At 40.4% G+C, this 21,074-nt stretch overlaps 1 protein-coding gene across 2 annotated transcripts in view; it reads left to right on the top strand.

The window, feature by feature from the left end:
• The window catches only part of CNOT10 (CCR4-NOT transcription complex subunit 10), a 33,086-nt gene extending 14,289 nt beyond the window's left edge, over positions 1 to 18,797 (top strand). For both annotated transcript variants that reach the window (XM_032107411.1, XM_032107416.1), the window contains 11 exons: positions 247 to 396; positions 1,992 to 2,194; positions 4,795 to 4,916; positions 5,527 to 5,703; positions 8,316 to 8,396; positions 13,095 to 13,208; positions 14,568 to 14,698; positions 15,469 to 15,504; positions 15,606 to 15,733; positions 16,969 to 17,044; positions 18,504 to 18,797. In XM_032107411.1, the coding sequence (XP_031963302.1) occupies positions 247 to 396; positions 1,992 to 2,194; positions 4,795 to 4,916; positions 5,527 to 5,703; positions 8,316 to 8,396; positions 13,095 to 13,208; positions 14,568 to 14,698; positions 15,469 to 15,504; positions 15,606 to 15,733; positions 16,969 to 17,044; positions 18,504 to 18,658 (1,373 nt within the window). In that variant the 3' untranslated portion in view covers positions 18,659 to 18,797. The remainder of the gene's footprint in view (positions 1 to 246; positions 397 to 1,991; positions 2,195 to 4,794; positions 4,917 to 5,526; positions 5,704 to 8,315; positions 8,397 to 13,094; positions 13,209 to 14,567; positions 14,699 to 15,468; positions 15,505 to 15,605; positions 15,734 to 16,968; positions 17,045 to 18,503) is intronic.
• Positions 18,798 to 21,074: the final 2,277 nt, after the last annotated feature.

The following is a 21,074-nucleotide window of genomic DNA, read 5'->3' as shown; positions in this document are numbered from 1 at the left end:
AGAACCTCTTACAGTGTTACCTGAACATCATATATTTAGAAAGAAGAGTGCATTTCCCACTTGTATGGTTAGGTTGGGGCATATATATATATACATATATGTATAACACCATCATCCATGAACATCTCACTGAAAAACATGTTTAATAGACTGCCATAATATGCTGACCCATGAGAGAGTGGTTGGAGCATTTCATGGGCTTAGCAACAACTTTCACTTTCTGAAAATGGTCTTTTGTTCTGTCAGGTGAATGCTTAAGGTGTATGTTCTGGAACAATCTTGGCTGCATCCACTTTGCAATGGGAAAGCACAATTTAGGAATTTTTTACTTTAAAAAAGCCTTGCAAGAGAATGATAATGCATGTGCACAGCTAGGAACGGGCAGCTCGGATCCAGGTAAGCAGGAGATTCAAACAGATGGTGGAAGAGGGGTGGGCAAATCAAGGAAACAGAGGACAGAAGGTTTGAGTAATTATCAGCAAAATTCCCCGTCTGTCTCTTTGTGGAGGACAGGGAAGAAGGGTGAGAACTTTGATGATAATCTGATGTAAGAATGTAGTTGTTGTTGCCAGAAATACATGGTGATGATTAAATATGTTCTTTATTTTTTTTGCTTTTCTTGATGTACTGTGGTGCTGGGACAATTACTTCTCCCTCATTTGTAGACTTGGTCCATCAGTTAGGGAGGTATGGCAAAATAAAATTTTTGTGACCTATTTTGCATAGGTTATTTATAGTCCTGCTGACACTGTGTAGAACCATCAGGGCATGAAGGATGTGTTCTCCGTATCCTGGGTAACCAGGTCCCCTGTTTCCTTGTGGAGGGGGCCCCACACTTTCCCTAGTCTTCCAACATCAACATTTATCACCAACATACCTATAGAAGCTTTTGTTGTTGCTCTTGACGTCCCTGGTCAGATTTAATCCTGCCAAGACTTAGCTTTCCAACCTGATCCCTGGTTTCTCAGTTTCTCTGTATTCCTCCCAGGTTACTGCTCCTTGCTTCCACCCTTTGTAGGCTTTCTTTTTGTATTGAATTTGTCCAGGAGCTCCTGGCAAATACTTTCTGGCATTTTTGCCTGGCTTCTTTGTTGGGATGCATCACTCCTGAGCTTGGAAGAGGTAATGCTTGAATATTAATCAGCTTTCTTGGGCTCCTCTTCCATTCAGGGCTTTATCCCGTGGTGTTGTACCAATCAGACCCCCAAAGATGCCAAAGTCTGCTCTCCTGAAGTCCAGTGTAGTGAGCTTGCTATGCATACTTCTTGCTGTCCTAAGGATCTTTAACTCCACTGTTTCACAGTCCTGACCAGCCCCTCCTTGTTGGTGAGAACAAGGTCCAGCATAGCACCTCTTCTCATTGGCTCCTCCAACACTTGGAAGTTATCATAAACACATTCCAGGAGTCTCCTGGATTGTTTATGCCCTTCTGTGTTGTCCCAGATAGCAGGACCAGGGCTTGTGAATGTGAGACCTCTCCTATCTGACCATAGAGGGCCTGCCTCATCACTCAGTCTTCATCATTTCTTGATGAAGTTATAGTTGTTTACATTTCTTGTTTTCTTTAATATCTACTTACTATCAGACATTTTATTGTTTTTTCTATTTCTCCCCTGGACCTAAGTGCAGCCTTAGGTATTAATGTGAAGACAGAAAGCGGTTTTCTTCTGCAATCTGTATTCTCTGGAATGTGTGTAGATGTGTATTCTCACAAATCTGGGATTCAGTATTCTTGTATAACACTTAGCTTGTGTGATAAGGAACATATGAGGTTAGTATTTAATATACTTCAATCTTTATTAAGAATACAATTAATTTGTCTTTGAAATCAGTTTTGATGTGAAAGGAATTTATTTACAGAGGGAGGCTAGTGGATTTCAGCAATGAAAGGGGGTTTTGGTAGCTTTGGGGTGTCTCTCACATCTTCTGTCTTCCTCAGTTTTGTGCTCTCCTGAGCTGCATATCCAATATGATGTAATCCTTTTCTGCAGGTAAAAAATTTTCGGGGAGACCCATGTGTACACTACTGACTAACAAACGATATGAGTTGCTCTATAACTGTGGAATTCAGCTCTTGCATATTGGGAGGCCCTTAGCTGCCTTTGAATGCCTGATTGAGGCAGTCCAGGTTTATCACTCAAACCCTCGTCTGTGGCTGAGAATAGCAGAATGCTGCATTGCTGCCAATAAAGGGGTAAGTAACTTTTGAAAATTCTTCTAAAGAATGGCATGTGGTTACAGAAAGGTAGAATTAATAGTTAAGCTGTTCATTTTGAAGGCCTGATGTTGTAACACCTCTGTAAATCCAGATTAATTATTTTTTGTGTATATGTATTTTTATGTGTTTAATCTGGAGCTGGTACAGGTGAGGGGAACTCTTTGCATGTGATCTTTTTCTCTTCATGCAGCCAAAGCTCATCTAAAGTTTTATTGTTTCCTCACTCATTTGCCACTAAAGATGGAGAAGGATGAGACTTTGTAGTGCGGGTAGCTTGAAAGTGACAGAGGCTGTGGAAGCAGAGATCAGCCTTCTCTATCCTGAAGCTGTTGGGATCACGGCTGCTGGGGAGCTGAATCTCTAACTGCTAAGTCTTCACCTTCTCCTGGCAGAGTTGGTGGAAACCTGCTCATGGCAGGCATGTTGCATGTCCTCTGGGGCATCTTGTTTTCAGCCTGTTGATCTATATATGAATAGGATAAATACAAATGATAAAATTCAGAGGGCTGAGAACAGGATTATTTGCTCTTACAAGAAAATACTGCACCTAAATAGTACATCTGTGAAATTAAGATATACTTGATTCCCTGTAAAACTGTAATTCACCCCTTAAGTGTGGGGGAGTGATGATGTAATCTGTAATTGCATGATTCTATGCAGTTATTTCCACAGTATGCCCCTTTCACTCCTTACACAGGATGTGCAGGATGAATTGAACAAGTAGCTATATTCACTCTCTTTTTCTCCCCACCCCTGAATTCTCTGTTTTTCCTCTCTGGGGGGCCTCAGTGCATTTATTTACTGCATACTATCCAAATACTTCCAAATACAAAATTCAGAACTTCTCCCTTGGGAATTTGAATAGTACTCAATATTTTGGTATCTCTATTTCAGAAAACTTAAGATACTCACAACTTTATGGCAGAGGTTTGCTTCTATACCCATTTCAGAGGCAGAGCACTGAAGATTCAAGAGTGTTGGGTCAAAACTGGACTGACTGTGATTCTGTATGTGCTACTTGTTGTCTGATTGCCTGAGTTTTAGAAAGCACATCAAATGCAGGAAGAACAGCTTTCTTCATACTAATTTTGCAATTCTCTGTATCAATCCTACTGGGTTGAAGTCACACATAGATAAAGAAGACACATCTGATCATCTCTAGTGAAAAGCTGAGTATGAGAGAGTTGATTAGCTTAAGTTTTGTGGCAAAAACCCAAAGCTAGGACTCCATTTAGAAGGGCAGTATTTAGCAGTCTGGAAAAGTGAAATAACAGATCCTTATGGGGCACTTCCCTATTTACTGCAGACTAGGCAAAGTAGTAGATTATGCCAGGCTCCTGAGGTTTTCTTCCTGCTACAGTTAGGATGATGTGTGGTGTACCAGAGAACTTGAATTCATGTCAAAAAACCAGGTTGTTATTCCCTAAATTTGTAATCTTGGAAGCAAAAAATTAACTTTGGATGCCGTTAATATTAAAGGCAAAGAGGAAGTGTCTTTAAATTGTTAGATTTTCAACATGACAAGTGAGGCGTTAAAGCCAATAGTGTGTTTAATTTGACCTCACAACTCAATTTACAATAATATTCCTTTATATCTAAGTATGGATTCGTATTTATGCTCTGAACACCATGCAGAAAAGCAATTTCACTGAAATTCACTAATTTTCACCCACTTTAGTATTTTAGTTCATAAAATGTAAATGGAAGAAGATTCCCTTTTAAACACCTGCATTTCGAACACCTTTTTGGAAATATGCGCTTCATATCCAAACTCAGTGTATGTATTTTTTATGTGGCAGTAAATGCTACTATGTCAGTATTTTTACAATAGATTCCGATAATTTTTTTGAAAAGTGATAGCTATTGCAAGTCCAGATTTAGGATAAGTTTTTCCTTAAAACTGCAACTCTTTGTCACTGACTTAACTTACCAGTGAAGTTAAGGTGGCTCATGGTAAAACAGCCAAACAAAGCCCAGTAAATATGGTGTAGAAATAATTCTTGGGACTCACAATTAGGGTACTTTAAGTTTATTTGACCCACAGAATGCGTCTGCATACCCAAAAATCCATTAAACAAGTTAATTTAATGTATCTTTGCATATGTTGTTGTTCAGCTGTGTGCTCCCCATGGAACAGTTTGAGAGCAGCTTTTTCAAAGAGCATTTTGAGTGCTGTGTAAGCAGAGAGAGAAGATGGCAAGCGTTACAGTGCCAAGTCTGAATGTTATTTGGCAGATCAAATTATTTCTTTTTAGATATCCTGTCAGTTCTTTTAGTATGACTTGGTTCATTGTTCTTTTGCTTTCAAAACAGAGGAGAAACTAGGTCAGTAGGCTATCAGACAAGCTGTCAGAACTAATCTGTGCTTACACAGTCTGCAGTAAAACCCCTCTGCAACATAAAGACAATAGAAGATCCCTGATCCTTCGTTGTACTTTAGATTTAAAACTGTGTCCATTATTCTTATATTTTAGCGGGGTTCAAGGTCTTCTTTCAGCCTTCACTTATTTTGTCGAGCTCTCATTCAATAGCCTTGATATTTAAGCTCTTTTTTTTTTTTCCTTTTTTCCTTTTAGACATCAGAACAAGAGACTAAAGGTCTTCCCAGCAAAAAGGGAATTGTGCAATCTATAGTAGGTCAAGGCTACCACCGTAAGATAGTCCTAGCATCCCAGTCCATACAGAATGTTGTTTATAAGTGAGTATGTTTTCCATGGGTTATTTATTTGGTTTTTATACCTTTGTTAAGGATATATATCTGTTTATCAGAGGTTTTAAAACCGTTGTGGAATAACTGTTTATTCATGTAGTGAAGAGAGAGGCATGCTAAAATGCTTGGTCAGTCTTAAACATCGTTTTGTGCCGCCTCTGTGATGGCCAGCAGAGGGCTTAACTGTGTGTTTATGGTAACTAAGATGAGCATTAAAGCTTAAAATTTATTTATCTGAAATTTATATTTTCAGATAGCTAAATCTGTCCTCTTTTTCTCACTTAAAATATATATTTTTTCACTTATCCACTTTAGAAAAATGCAGGAAGAATCTAGTCGCTCTGCCATAAAACTTCAGGAAGTGAAATCAAGAAATCAAGAAATTATGTGGTTGAATCTATTTGGGCATCATGGTGTATTTTCAATATGTAAAAATAACAAGATACTACGTCCTCATAAATTAAACTTGTTATATTAAAACATTATTTAACATTTTTAGGGTGAAATTTTCTCTGCATTCAGATATTTCTGGAGCTCTGCTTTTATTTTTAATGTAGTAGGACTGCTTCTTATTGGTCAACTTCTTTGTCTCTTTAAGTGATGGGCAGTCATCAGCAATACCTGTAGCCAGCATGGAGTTTGCAGCAATTTGCCTAAGAAATGCCTTGCTGCTGCTGCCAGAAGATCAACAGGAGCCAAAGCAGGAAAATGGATCTAAAACTAGTAATCAGCTGGGGGGAAATACAGAAAACAGTGAAAGCAGTGAAGCATGCAGGTAAACAGAATTGAATATAAACCTTTCTTTTTGTCCAGAGTAACCCTGGGCTGACAGTCTGTGTCTGCTACTTACCCTGTTTGGCTAGCAGAAAAATAGAACATATTTGTAAATTCTCTTAATAGTGTTGGACTATTCAAAGAAATAGTTTAGCTGCTTGTTTTAATTTAAGAATAAAATACTGAGTTGATTCCTGCTGTCCCTAAAAACTTTTATTAAATTAAACACTGAAATTATTTTTTCCCTTGGCCATCTTTTTTTCTGTGCTGCAAATGTTGTGTTTTCCCACACCCTCCTGCTGTGCATATTGGTATTTCTCTAATTGTAAGTGAAGTTTCACATGTTACAGTGATTTTGTGTGTGTGCGCACGTGCGCTGTGTACTTGATTCAATAAATATATATATATATGAATGTCTGGCAACTCAGTTGTAAACATTTCCCCATGATCAAATTTGACATTCATCAGTCTTAGTATGTTTTGTTGTGTTTGCTTTAAAATGGGAATCTAGATTTAGAAAGTGAAGTAGGAAACCAGCATGGAGCTATTGCTTAATAAATCATATTTTGCAGAAAAGAGTTTAAGAAAAACTTTTTTTTGTCATTAAGGTTTCAGAAAACGTAATTTGCAGACAGTGCATGGTAAAGGAAGGTGGTTTAATTTATTGCATCATCTCATACATTCTGGACTTCCTTTTGAAAAGTAACTTTTGATCATAGTCTGCACTTTCATTAAAGACCATTTTGAGGGGAAATGTTACAATAACTCATCTGGAAAAAGTGTCTGTGGTAGAACTTGAGCTACTTAGAGAGTAATGAAAAAACACGCTGGTTTTGTCAGACCTGAGTACAGATAAATGTTAAGAAGATAAGATCCATTTGTCAGAAGGCAGGATTTACTGCACACACACTGTGTTGTGTAGGCACAAGGTGCATCCTCATATGTTGTGGGGTTGCCTGCAGATGGACTGTGGCTAGGGGTTAGTGGCTGTTACTGTTACAACAATATTTGAAAGCTGTTCTCTGTAATTCTGTTTTTCCAATTACAATCTATCTTGTCAAGTGACCATATGACTTACAAAAGTTGGAGGGGGGAGGGGGTGGTTGTTGGGTTTTTTTTGTTTGGCCGTTTGCTTTCGGTTTTTTTTTTCCTTTTTTCTTTACTGAGGTTGGAGGTTGTGATCTAACTCCTCTGGCAAGTATATATGCAGCCCATTGAGATGAAGCTTCTCTGGTTTAAATGGGAGTTCAATTTTAAGCTTTTGGGGGTCACTGAGGGGCAGTGATGAAAACAGAATGGTGGCCCTTACTCAGACAAGACCTCCTTTTTTGTTTTGTGTTGGGGTGTTTTTTGTTTATTTTTGTAGGAGTGAGGAAAGGAAAACATGCCCTGTATGATCCTTTGCTACCTTCTGCTTTCAAAACCAGATGCTTCTTCAGCTGAAGAAAAGCTAAAGAAAGGACTCCCTCATATCTCCCAGTAGTCACTGCCAATTTCAAAATATCCACAACAAAGGAGGCTGTTCTTGAATTTGTGTGTCACATTCTGAAAGGTTCTCTAAGGATTTGTTCCTTCGGACAAGGGAACCTCTGTGAGGGAACACTAGAACATACAAGGCATTTGAAGAAAATCACACTAATTAAACAGGATGGTTTTAAAGCAAATCCCACTAATTGAGCAAGCTGACTCTTAAGGCAGATTCTTCTCTTATTCACAAGAAAACAGCAAATACTTTCAGTGGCTAAGGGTATTTTTTTAATCTAATTTTTGGTAAAGGCATGAAGTATATACTCTACAGCAGTATTGAGTATGAATTTCCTTGGAGTTTTTTGCTCTTTGTTTTGAATGTTAGAGTTATCTTACCTATTTGTAATAGACAGATGTGAAACTGGTAAATTAAAAAGTTCTCGTTAAGTGGACAGACTCAGTTTCAATTCTGAATTTTCTTTTAAATCTTTTTTTAGACCTTGGTGTCTCTCACTACCAAGATACAGCCATTAGCTGTCTCTTCAATTTTCATTCCAGGAGATTCTTTCAGCTTATTGGAGGGTGAAGTTTCATACTTCTTAAATAGAATGAATACTCCCCAAATGCTCCCCCAAAAAACCAAGGTGCAATTTTAAGAAAGTGGAATTTTATTTGGAAAAAAAAAAGGACATTTTGTAATAAACGGTAGCTAGAAGTCTAAAGGAAGCTGTAGCACTTTGTGGGTTATCTTTCTAGAATGTTTATGTAACTAGTTTTCAAGATGTCTAGAGAGAACTAGTTTACTGCTTTTCTTACAGGCTAAAAGAAGAGAAGCTACAAATGCAGCAAATTCTGTGTCCCTCCAGTTAAAAATGTTTATCCTACATTGAACTTCAAAAATAGCTCAAGGCTGTGAAGAATGGTGTGGGTTGTTTGGTCTGTCAGTCAAATCCTTTCCAGCAAGTGTCCCACTTCTTCCTTCTCAAATAGAATGGTTAGGATAAGAGCATGTGCCTCAATCTCTGAATAACTTCAATTCCCTCTTATTTTAGGCTGCAGAATTTTTTATGTTCTTTTAAATAGAGTGAATAAATACACTGACCATTTTTAAATTACTTATTATAATAATACACTTTTTTATTCTAGCAATAAAAGTCATGAAGGGGATAAATTCATTGCAGCTCCTCCTTCTTCGCCTTTGAAGAAACAGGAATTAGAGAATTTAAGGCAAGTAAATAACATAAAATATTCACCACTAAATAAGCCTCTTCCTTAATTGTGATTCCTAGGTTTTTCTGTAGGCACTTGGGATGTTGAATTGTAACTGGTAATCTGTTTTTCAAATGTGTGTGCTTCCTTTTTTCTGAGCTTTGAATCTGAACAAATAGAAATCATCCAGAATTTCAATTTAGGTAGATCAGTCTGTTTGATCCCACTATTGTAAGTTTGGCATTACATATCGGGCAAAGCTGAAAATACCAAGTCCCGTAAGAGAAAGCTAGAAACCTGACAATGGCTGTTGACATTGGTAGAAAGGGATGGAAATTACTGTATGTACCTTTTCCTTTTAAAGCCATGATAAGGCTAGTTTGGAATTCAGTCCCCACATTATCTGCTTATTGGATGGGAAAAAAAATGAAAGTGGAAAGCAGCATAGCTGCTTTTACTGATGAGAATGGTGTTCCTTTCAGCCAGAATAAATCCATAGTTTGCATAAAATAGAAAGTAAAAATGCCTCTGTCCAGGCATTTGACTTCCTCCCAATGCAAAAACATAGGTAAAATTTCACTGTAGATTCCTTATGTGTTCTCAAAGATCCTTAAACTGCTTGTTCAGGAGTCTGAGTGTTCTCCAGATAGAATAACTCACTTGTGTGTAAATAAGTATCATATTGTCTGGAGCCTCTTTACTTTCCCCCAACAATTACCATTTACTGGCAATGTTACTTGTTTCAGGTGGCTTCCAGCCCGTTGAAAATCTCTTACTATAAAGCTTGCACCTGTTTAGAAAAAAGAAATCTGTTTTAAGTTTCCATTATGGGCAAAGCATACAGTAATTTCCTACTTGAACTCTTAGGTAAACACTCTGTTTCAGCCTAACCCCAGGTAACCTATGTTTCATAATGACCAGCTTAACCTTTCCTTTGCTCCACTATGTGTAGCAAATCTTCTTGTACTCATTTAAAAGCACTTTAGGAGGAATCTGTGAGGCGACGTCAGTTATTTATTCTGAAGTGGTACAAGAGTGCGCTACTCCAAATGAAACACGCTGGATTGAAAACAGTGATGTGGGTTGCTTGTGGGTTTTGTGGGTTTTTTCTCCTCCTGACTGTTGAAAATGTGGCTGCCACATGTCAAAATTACGTGGTGTCACTTTGTGATTTTTTTTTTTTAATACGTAGTCTTTTCTTTCACAATCATCTGTTGTTATCTACTGATGAAATCTGACAACATGTCAGGAAAAACCTAGCAGTTCAGCAAGCAGTGAGCTGCTTCTGGTAAAGAACTTCATTCATATAAGGAAAGGAAAAGCATTGATTTTAAAAAAAATTTTTTTTCTCTCCTACTACCTGCTTTGGTTTAATCTAGAGGACTACACATTCCTAGAAAGTGTTTCTGCTGAAACTATTTCTAAGCTTCTGAAGATATTTTTGAAAAGCAAAATACGTTACACTCAAATAGTAATCTTGTATATTTATATTGTAAATAGTGTGTTCCTGTAGCCTTGCTCACTAAGGAGCTAAGTGAGAAAATGGAAATTCTTGTCGAGTCGGGGAAAATGAAGAAAAAAAGATTCTGGATGTTGTCAGGGATTATCCTAAGGAATAAGTGTCTGTTCAGTTTTTTCCTGCTAAGTCACTGGACTGAAAAACCTGCTTCTAGAACTGAAAAGGGACTGTGAATGCTTTTCTTGGATGATTTTATACAGTTGCGCATCCTTGTAAGAGTTGAAAATGCCTGACTTACCTTTGCCCCTGAACAGTTTTTAAAAGCTAAAAATATAATCTAGAAAAGGTTTACATGTCCTATATATTGCTTGGTGCTTGTACACAAATTGGTTGAGTGGACTATTGTCATAATAAGCAGTAATTCAACTGCAAGGTTTTAAAAGCAACAAGCAGAAGTCTGAGGAGACCAATCATTGCTAAGAATTTATGCATTGGAAGTAGAAACTCCAGATTTTTCTTCTGAGTTTGTTCTAAACAATTTTCCTTGCTGCTTCTTATCCTTGGACAAGCACGTTGTCCTGCTCTGCTCTCAGCCTCTGCTATGTTCTACACACCACAACCTAACACTGTTAGGATGCATCAAGAGTAAAGAAGTTCTGGTAGATCACAGTGCTACATTTGGAAAATTTTGTGGATTTTATTGTAAAAGTTGAGATGGACAGCAACAGACCTTGTTGTAGTTATTCTCCCTAGATTGAAGGTCTTTGTGTGAGAACCTTAATTTTTCCCCTCAAAGCAGATAAAGGAATAATTTGATCATTCATTTTCTCCACACCCAGTTTTGCCTCAGTTACCCATTTAAAGGTTGCAGCGGTCTGTTTGTCCCTGTCACAATACTAGAAACTTACAATGATTATCACTCACAGCTGTTTCACTCTCTTCTCCCTCACTCTTAGCCACTGTGTAGTTCTTCCCCATCTCCCCTTTGCTGGTGCTGAAGTTCCCTTTGGAGTAAGCTCAGTCTGCATTCTGTATTTCTTCATATTTTGTATTGTTTGCCTGTGTTGAAACATAAAAAGTAAATAGTTTGTATCCATTGTTGGGCTTAGCTATTTGAATTTTTTCAGATTAGTGATGTTCTCTTGATGGTTTTGAAGTGTCATTTTTGGTGCCTTCATACTAAGTTTTGAAGAACTGGATTTGCTCTGACTTGCCATTTCCCTGAGAAATAAGGCAAGTCAGAAACGGAGTTTGGGTTCCATAAACTTGCAGTCTGTGTGGGCTGACAAATCTTGTTGCCTAAACCTACACAAGAGGCTGTTTGACATAATCTGGCAGTTTAAAAAAACATTTTTCTTTTTCCTAGTGCAAAGGCAGTTTTATTTAGGGCATGCGGAGGCTCGGTGATGCTGGAAGTCTGCCGTGCTCAAAGGCGACCTGTGGAGTTTTGTCAGAATCCTGACTGGGGTGAAAAACTAGTTTGTCTATTCCCTTGTGGTGCAATTCTTCTGCTCCGGTTGGCTGTCAGCTCTCCTGAGCATTTGGTTCAGCCAACTCAACAATGGATCCAAGTGCAAGAACACAACTGCAGGGGAAGAAACCTGTATGTTTTCCTCTTCAGATGGCTGTTGCAGAAGGCTTTTGCTAGCTCTTACGTGGCCCAAATAATGACTAGTCCTTAGAGCAGAGGAGTAGGTTTCATCCTGTTGTGTGATTGGAGCACGTCTTGTATTCGAATTTACACCTGCAGAAATAAAAATAGGCTTTAAGAAAGTTGTGGGAAGTGTAAGACACATTGCTGTAAAGGGCAGTAGCAACCAACTCCACAGGCCCTGACTGAATACCTGTCTAAGGGTATTTTGCACTAAGGGTGACACTCAGCATCTCTACTGATTTAGAAGTGTACTTCCTTGAGGCAGAGACAAAAAGAGGTTAGTTAGAAGCAGGCTGTTATTACAAAAATTTTGTTTCCCCATTCCATCCCCCTCCCCAGTCACAACCTTTGAGAAATATTTTAGGTTTGGGACTTGAGCTGGGGAAGCTTTCCTCTCCCTCTCTCAACCTTTTGTATGTGTTCTGATTTGATGTGACATCTGGGCACGGTGGAGAGGAAGTGGGGGGTAGGGGGAAACACTGGAGAAGTTTCTTATCCTGCTTGTGCATAATTAAGGAGCATGCCTCCTGGGAAAGGGGAATAAAGGCACCCCAGGTCCTGCCATGAATTACATGACTTACTGCTGGACCGAAAGCGGGCTTGACAGTTGCCAGAAGGTTGGCGCAATAATAGCCCGCCGACCAGCGGGAGAGCTGACGGCTCTCCTCCCATCACTCCCAACGTGTGACCCCACTCAGAGCATCCACTTGTCCTCCCTGGAGAAGAACAGAGTCCTGCTCACAGCAGGGCATCATGGGCAGAGGCTTGTGCCCTGAGGACAAGGCAGCCTGCACTGAATGATGTTTTACCAAGTGGAAAATATCCCCAAGAACAGTGTTTGGTGAGGGGGGGGAGCTATTACAAAGTGTGAACCTTGGCCTAATGATGGCATCCTGACGTGGGGTTATTGTTTGAAGATGGAAAATGTGAGTAGTTCAGATTTCATTAGATGAACTGCCAGAGATTTTCTGGTTTTGGAAAGATAAGCAAGTCTGTGATGGCAACGAAATGCCATGGATCAGTCAGAATCTTGGCACAGGGTTACAGCTCTCAACTGAACACAAAACTGGAAATGCCAAATTCTCCAGTGTTTATCTCCCTGTGTGCAGACATTGTACAATAGAAGAGTGAAATACATTACAGCTTAATTGATAGCTACTGTGTGTCTGTAGATTGTGTCTTACAGAAATCTAGAAATCTGCTACTCTTCTCTACAACAGAAGGTGAGGGCAGAGGAGTACAAGTGAGAGTCCAAGGCAAGACCAATAACAAGAGTGTGAGAAAGGGAAACTGTCCATGAGAAAAATGACACATGGTGAAGTCCATCTTTTTTTAGTCTGTTATTTATGATGAAAACTGCAAGATCTTACTGACACACAATGGTGATCCTTGGTTTATACTGGTAGAACAATTGAGCCCATAAATAATGAACACTAACTCATTTACTTCATAGTTAGATGGGAAGTCATTATTGAAAGTTTGATTTATTTCTTTAGCACTAAACAAGAAAGAAGATTTAACAAGTGTATTTGGAATCACAGAATTCTCCATTTAACATAATGGCTTCTCCCCCTCCCCTTTTTTTTTGTCTGTTTCCTTCCAGGTGCTCGATCCTTGCGTGCAGTGCTTATGTGGCTCTGGCTTTGGGAGATAATCTTATGGCATTGAATCATGCAGATAAACTTCTACAGCAACCAAAGCTGTCAGGGTCTCTTAAGTAAGTCTGGTGGGGTCATTTCTTCTCCCTCAGCCCTGTTTTTTTGCTGGAGAGTTCTGAGTTGAAGCTTCCAGTGTCTGTAGTTGCTTGCCAATTCTGTATCTGATGCAAAGAATTGCTTGGCCTGCTCCTGTTCTTGTTGAAGCCCTGACTAAGTGTCCATTGACACGCAGGAACATGAATTCCCTCCTTTGTGCACGAATTCCACATAATTTGGAATCTATTGCTGCTTCTGTTGCTGTTTCTCCAGCTCTGGGTCCCATGCAGCAGCAGGACCATTAGGTCTCTCTTGTGATTCACTGTAGGGTTGCATGTGCTTGTGTTGGCCCAGCACAAGGGGCAGGGATGTGCAGCTGTGGGTAGCCAACATCAGCCCAAACCCACGCTGCTGAAAAGTCACTTACAAAACTACAGCCTCAGAGGGGAAGGTTTGCTCAGTCACTCAGGGTACCAGATCTTGTGTGTGCAGGACTTGTCACTTCAGCTGCGACTGCTGCTTATATAGGTTCCATTCTTCAGTTTCTCTTGTTCACCTCTCATTTGGCACTGTACTTTTTTGAAGGATATTCAAAGTGCATTCTTTTTCTACCCCCCAGTTCTCATACAGCTCTACAAATTCAAAAAAGGCAACTTTAGCCCCATCCTTCTGACTTTGTGCATTTAACACACAGGATAAAATATAGCAGAGGTTTTTACAGTACTAACAGTTTTCAAAACTGGTAATGTACTTGTGGAAAGCAAAGGTAACTCATGCTTATTTTTATATGCTGGCACCATGCTCTAAACTGGTCCATGCCAATTAAATTCTTTGGCTCCTGTTCTTGACACTACTGCAGGAGCTCATGCTTTTGCACAGTCACTGTATTAGCAGGATCTTTGAGGAGTTTGCAAGGTAACACATAATTTTGTGTTACCATTATGTAATGAAGGAAATGCTAAATGACAGGTTTTTTGCAAAGACAAAGAGGTGTGTATCTTGGTCCCAGGAAAATACATTTTTATTGAATGTAAAGTCATGTAACACTTTAAATTGTAGATATATTAATATTCTGGGGTAGCTTTTCTTAATTCTGTGAATAAAGCCACACCAAGGTACTTTCACTGTGGAATGGTAATTCCTGTGCATGGATGAATTGTCATTATTCAGGTGTTGTTTTTTTTAATAACTTTGGTGCCTAAAAGCAGTAAATGGTAGAACTGGGTATTATGACAATACCTTATGAGCAAGTTAATTTCCATGCAAGTGTTCCCAGTAATAGTTCCCATGTGCTCACATTAAAAACTGCATTGCTTGACTCACATAACAAACTGTGGGGATTGCTGTGCTGACATTTGTACCCTAACCCTTCGCTGTTGTAGGTTTCTCGGGCATTTGTATGCAGCAGAAGCTCTCATCTCTCTAGACAGAATATCTGATGCCATCACTCACTTGAACCCTGAGAATGTCACTGATGTTTCCCTTGGGATCTCTTCAAATGAGCAGGATCAAGGTTAATGCATCCACACTTCATTATAACTGGTTATGCTTTCAGCTGCCTTCCTGCTGTAACTTTCTAGACACAAATATAATGATGATTAAGACATTTTGTTTTAAGACCTGTAGGTTATTGCAGGGTGGGGGAGAGTGTTGTTTGTGGGTTTGTTGTTGTGTTTTTATTTTCCTGGCTTCAGTTCCTACTTTGTGTTTTGTGTGTCTTTTCCCTGTTTGTCATTCCTCTGAAATGGTTAATTTTGTAGCATCAATAGGACTGTATATTGTGGTATTCTGACTTGTTTGAAGGAAACTTTGGAAAGCTGCTTTTGTTAAATGTGCTATTATGGTTAAGTTTGGGTTTCATACCATCTCTTTCACCTTTTTGGTCTTTAAACCAGGCTTTGCATTGGAATCTACCTTAGTGTGATACAGGACTGGGGAGAACTTAGTTAATCTGTATCTTAGTCTTCTTGGCGAGAGTGTGTATTCTGTAAGAGGAAAGTACTTCAGAACCCATCTGTATAGTGAAGTCTACAGAGCTCTGATTCCAGTGACATGTCTGCAGTTTAACTTCCTTATACTCATCTGCAAATCTAAAAGCACAACACTTGAAGATAGGAAGTCTTAAATGACATAAACTCTTGAGCAAACTGATCTGTTTTCCCTCTTTAATGTCAGACCATGAAGAAAGCAGAAAATTTGTATCTTTGTATTATTTTTGTAATAACCTTTAAAAAAGGTCACAGAATATGACAGGGTTTGTTTTTGGTGTTTTTTTCTTTGCAGGGTCTGACAAAGGAGAGAATGAGGCAATGGAGTCTTGTAAGTACCAACCACTGTATTTAGCAGAGTACAAGAATTTACTTGGCCAGTTGGAATAGAAGTGTAAGAGAAAAAAGATTTTTACTTTTTTTTCATTGCAGCTGGCAAGCAGACACCACAGTGTTACCCCAGTTCGGTCACGTCTGCACGAACAATGATGTTATTTAACCTTGGAAGTGCTTACTGCTTGAGGAGTGAATATGACAAAGCTCGAAAGTGTCTTCATCAGGTATGAAAAACAAATCTCAAGGCACCTTTAGGGAGAAATGTACTTCCTTAAAAGTGCCATTTAGATCACAGCAAATTCTGGTGATTTCACAGCCCAAGTTTATTTGCAGACTCCTTATTTGCAGTCTCTATTAGAAACAAAATGAAGAATTCCAAATTTCTTACTTGTGTAAAAAGTTCAGTACCACTATATGCAGCATTTTCTTTTCCTTAGGTCATGTGAGAACAGTGGAAGGTGACTAAGGAAGCCTTTTCATATTTTCTAAGTTTGCTGGTTTATTTGGGTTTTTTTGTGGTCTTTTTAATGGTCTAGTAGTAATTGTTATATTTCAGAGAAGGCTTTTTCCCTAGTCATTTAATAACTCACCATCAGAACTATTGTCTTTAGAGCTGTGAGAACAAACTGCAGTTCTGTTCCTTGTCTGCCTTTTGTCCCAAGAATTCTCAAGTACTGCTTTTGAAATGCTGTCTCCACTTAGCCTGTGTCACATCAATTGGTCCTTCTCATGTCTGGGACCTGTCTCTTTCAGTCATGATGTTTCTTTTTGCAGCCATTCCTGTCTGTCAGGAAGACTACTTGGATGCATTGTTGAGCTACCAACTGAAACAGCAGCTTCCAAATTATTTCACAGTAGTTGTGCATGTGAACAGATTCAAATCCTTGATGCTCTCAGCTACTTAGGGCAGTTGTCTGGTTCTTTTTCTTCCTGAGGCTTCTTATGATGAGGCAGGTGTCTGTGCTTGGGCTCTAACACCTGTGTAAAGCCCAAAGGAGTCCAAGGCCAGCCATGGATGTAAAATATAGTGGGGCTCTGCATCTACAATAAATTCATTGACTTCATAGCTGAAAAATGGTTGTATATGGAAAACTAATGAATGATTGTTGTTAACTTTGATGCTGAACTTTGGAGCAGTGGAGGTTACCTTCACCTGTCACCTCACCAGGAAACCACACTAGTCTGGCCCAAGAATTACAGATCCATATGAACACAAGCACACAGCAGATGGTCCTGCTAATTAGTGTGAAACAATCTTGCTATGTAGAGAATCTTGTAGTCTCTCCTTGCATGCTTAAACCTGATGGAGTGTATTAGTTTGAAAAAATGTGATCTTAGTTAATGAATTGTTAGTTTTATTACCTGAGATGGTGGTAGCAATCTTGTCAAGGGGCACTTTGTTTGTGCTGGATCTTTCTCTTAAGCACTTTTTCTCCCTACCCTCTTCTTTTTCAATAAGGCTGCTTCACTGATCCACCCCAAAGAGATCCCTCCAGAGGCCATCCTGCTGGCTGTGTATCTTGAATTACAGAATGGTAAGTTGGGAAATGTTCCATCAACCTAAATTTGGGATACAAAGGGAGGAGGGCAGTAGTCATCATTCCTACTCCATATAGAGTTGTGCCAGTATTTTGAATGACACCCTTTAGGCCCTGCCTCGGCTCCATTTTACACTGCTGTGGATCCATGCATGTGCACCTTCACTTCCATAGTTTATTGCCATCCTGTTCTCACACACTCCAGACTTCCTAAACACTCATTTCCTGAGCTGAAGTTTTCTATACTTTGTGCAGAAGTCAGTGGTCTCAGATAGGCTCAGTGAAACCCTTGATGAGGTTTATACTAAAAAGAGGGTTTGGAAAGCTTTCTCCATTAAAAGGCAACCACAATCCAGGTTTCCCAAAGAAGCCTTGTCAAGGCCTGTGTAGCAAGTATGGCAGCAAAGCTTGTAATAATGATAACTGTCTCTTCCAAAATGCTTCCTTTTGAAGGTTCACTGTGTTTGTATGAGGGAAAAGCTCTGCATAATGGGAAACTGGAAAAGTTGCACTTGAATTCTGCAGTGTGAGCAGACCTCGTGCAGCTGCTGGTTGAAGCTGTCTCGGTTGTGGACCTGTGCCCCTTGAGGGGCACTTAATATCCAAGTGTTGTGAAATGTTCTGTGTGCCTGTTCCCCTTCAGTGATGTTGCATTGCAGGCAGGCAGAGGATTTGAGCATTTGCATTTGGAATTGAGACTTCTGTAAAGCTTTTCTTACAAAGATGTCTCTAAATTAGAATTTTGGGAACCTTTATTTCCGCAACAACGATGTACAGAGCAGAAGAGAGTAGGAAGTGGGATTTACATCCCTCACCTCCTTCCAAGTATATAACGGAAAGAGGCTAAAGACATTTTTTGTTCTATAAATGACAACAAAATGGTGCAGCTCCTCTGAAACGAAAACTTCAGTGGAAAAAAAGTATGAGGGAGGAACACTGTCCTCAGAACTCAGTGTCTTTTCTCCTGTAATTTTACAAGTTTAATTTTTAATGAAGAGTAAGTTTTCCATTTATATTGGGGGTTATTTGATGGGCCATACATACGGTTGAAAATCATATTTCTTCTAAAAACATGTTTTGTCCCCTTGGCATTTGCATTACTGCCTGCAGTGTCACAGTGTGAGGGCATTTTGTGTGAGAGCTAGAGCCTCGCTGTGCAGCTGGGAGAGAGAAGAGGTGTCCTTTGGGAAATTAGAAGGTGCTTTGGCATCTTCCAGCTCTGAGGTAAAAGCGTGAGGTCTTCAGTTAAGGATAGGTGGACTCAATCAAAACTATTTTCTTCAAATTTACTGTTGTCTACTGCTTTTCCTGGCTATGTCAGCATTTCAGTAGAGAGGAAGGACTGCTGCTGTACCTGGCCTGGGCCCAGGGCTGGCTCATCAGCTCTGTCCCTGAACAGTAATTCATGTGTTATAAAATGGTATTTTGGGTTTTTTAATGGAAACTTGTCTTGTAGGTAACACGCAGCTGGCATTGCAGATCATCAAGAGGAACCAGCTGCTCCCTTCTGTGAAAACACTCTCTGACATGCGGAAAAAGCCTGTTTTCCAGCCAGTCCACTCACTCCAGCCCATTCAGATGCCAGCTTTCACCACTGTTCAAAGGAAGTGAGGTTGTGCTTAACCTGCTGCTGCCCTGATCATGAGGGCTTGGGATTTTGTATATTTTTTTAACCTAGGACACCTGAATACCCAAATTGCTGGAGTGTGTTTGTTTATGTAAATTTTTAATAAAAGATGTAAACCAAAAACTTGTTTGTAAAGGTTATTTCATGAATGATGGGAGGTTGGTAGCTGCTTTGAATGGGAGTGGTAGTTTATTTACCAAAAAAAAAGGTTATCCAAGTGTGTAATTCAGCTCTTTTTGAATAGAATAAGAGGGGAGAGCAGTGAGTGGAGAGAACCATTTACCTGAACTAAAGTCCTGCTGAAATAGCAGCTGAACTATTGTGTTGGCTGCTGTTTTGACATATATGAGCCATGCTCTTCCTCAAAGAAGAGGGAACCTGTTTCTGTTGGCCTTTTAGTTTGGTTTGGTTTTTTTTTTTCCTCTCCCTGGTTTTCCTTTGCCCAGCAGAAACATGTAATGGTGCAGGTACAGTGGAAGTGTGTGCCTGGCTATAAGGAAAAAGTTGGGGTTTGTTTTGGCTTTTTTTTGTTTGGGGTTTTTTTGTGTTACTTGGTTTTTTTGTTTTGTTGCTTTTGGTTTCTTGGGGTTTTTTTTGTGTGTGGGTTATTTTTTTTGTTTGTTCATTTTGTTGTTGTTAGGTATGGGGTGTTTTTGGTGGGAGCTTTTTCCTTTTTTTTTTTTTTTTTTTTTTTGGTTGGGTTTTGGCAGTTTTTAAATCTAGTTTCCACTGTAGAGGAATACTTTCTTTCAAAAAAAAAAATTCTGCCTTTTACTCAAACGAAGACGGCAGCACAATGAAGGACCCTCCTCTGGGTTACTTAGTGGGAGCACAGGAGGGGAGGGGCCATCCTACCTTGGGACTTAATGCAGGCATAAGATAATTGGAGCCCAGCAAGGAGCCCAGCACTTCTCCTCACAGTCCCTCCAGGGCTGTTTTGTGCCGTTTCAGCTATCCTAATAATCTCCAGCACAGAGCTGAGCTTCCACCTTATCTCCCTGTGCTGCTGCTGTTGTACTTTGCCTCCAGCCAGCACCAAGGTCACTTTTCCAAGCAGCACTGGGCTGTGGGACCTGCAGCCTCCGCTCGCAGTAACGTGAGCTTGAGGTAATGCAGTGTCCAGGAGAAGGCGGCAGCAGGACAGCCCTGGGTTTGTCTCTGCCATCTTGCAGAAACCAGCGGACAGAAACAACAGCAAGTGTATTAAAGTGCGAGTTGTGGAGTGTGGCTCCAGCAGGAAGCAGTCCAGCAGCAAGCTTGAGACCTGCACTCTCCCTCGTGTCAGGTAACTGCCTGCGCTGCTTTTCAGTCCTTTCAGAATAACAACGCCGTAGCTGCCTTTTCCAGGAACTTTTCTATCACTGCAGGAGGTGCAATGCACCCTTGGCCTCAGGTAGGGGCAAACAGTTTAGAAACATTAGGAATAAAAAACGTATCAGGAAAAAGTAGGTAGCCATCACCTTTCTGAAAGACGGAAGAAAGGGAGCGGATACATCCGTTACGTCAAAGTAGATTGACTGATTAAATACAAAAGGTTAGAGATGCTCCCTGTGTGGTCCCGGGCCTTGAATAGAGAAGATTCCTCCCCGCCCTTCCCCGCCCCCCCAGGAATGCGGGGCATTCACATGCAAAAGATGCTCTCGCCGTGCCCGGGCTCGATGACGGATGCAGTTGTTTCCCAGATAAGGCACATCTTATCGCAGCCGCATTTGCACGTGAGCCGCAGCCTTCGGCCCCAGCTCTCCCTGCCCCTGCCTGCTCCTGTGCCCGGAGGCGGCTCAGCCCCCACAGCAGCTCTGCCGCTTCCCCCCTGCCCGTGGCGCTGTCTCGCACAGAGGGATGGATGAGTGCTGATGACGACTTTCAGCTTCCATCGTTCACTATTAACAGAAAAGAAAAAATAAGTATCAAAACACATCAAGGGAGGCAGCAGCCAAGGACCTGGCTTCTCCCTCCAGTCCCTTTTCCCTCAGTTGCTTTTAGTCTCTGTTAAGAAAGAAGTGAAGGTCAAGTAAAACTGTGAACTGTCCTTTGATGGAAAAAGGGGGAGCATGAGCAGCCCAGGCTCAGCAGTGGGCTAAGTTAGTAAATGCAATAATGCTTATCAGTTTGGTTTGGGCCACTTCCTGAAGGAAAGGGCGCCTGTCCCTATCCCCCCACTCTCCCCTTACCTCCAGGATCTTCCTCTGCTGCCATGCACTGGCTCATATTCCCACAGCAGGAAAAAGAGGGTGCATTCCCTTTTTTCCCCCACCACCCACCATAAGCCTTGTCGCTACCTCAGCACTGTTCCTGCACCATGGTCCTGCACCACTGCTGTTCTCTCTCGTCAGAGCCTTTAGCTCCGCCCATGGCCCTGGTGCAAGAACAGCACTCATTCAGCAGCATCCTAAGCCAGCT

This window comes from Corvus moneduloides, chromosome 1 (assembly GCF_009650955.1).
Source record: "Corvus moneduloides isolate bCorMon1 chromosome 1, bCorMon1.pri, whole genome shotgun sequence".
NCBI lineage: Eukaryota > Metazoa > Chordata > Aves > Passeriformes > Corvidae > Corvus > Corvus moneduloides.
This window is presented reverse-complemented; position numbering and strand designations above follow the sequence as displayed.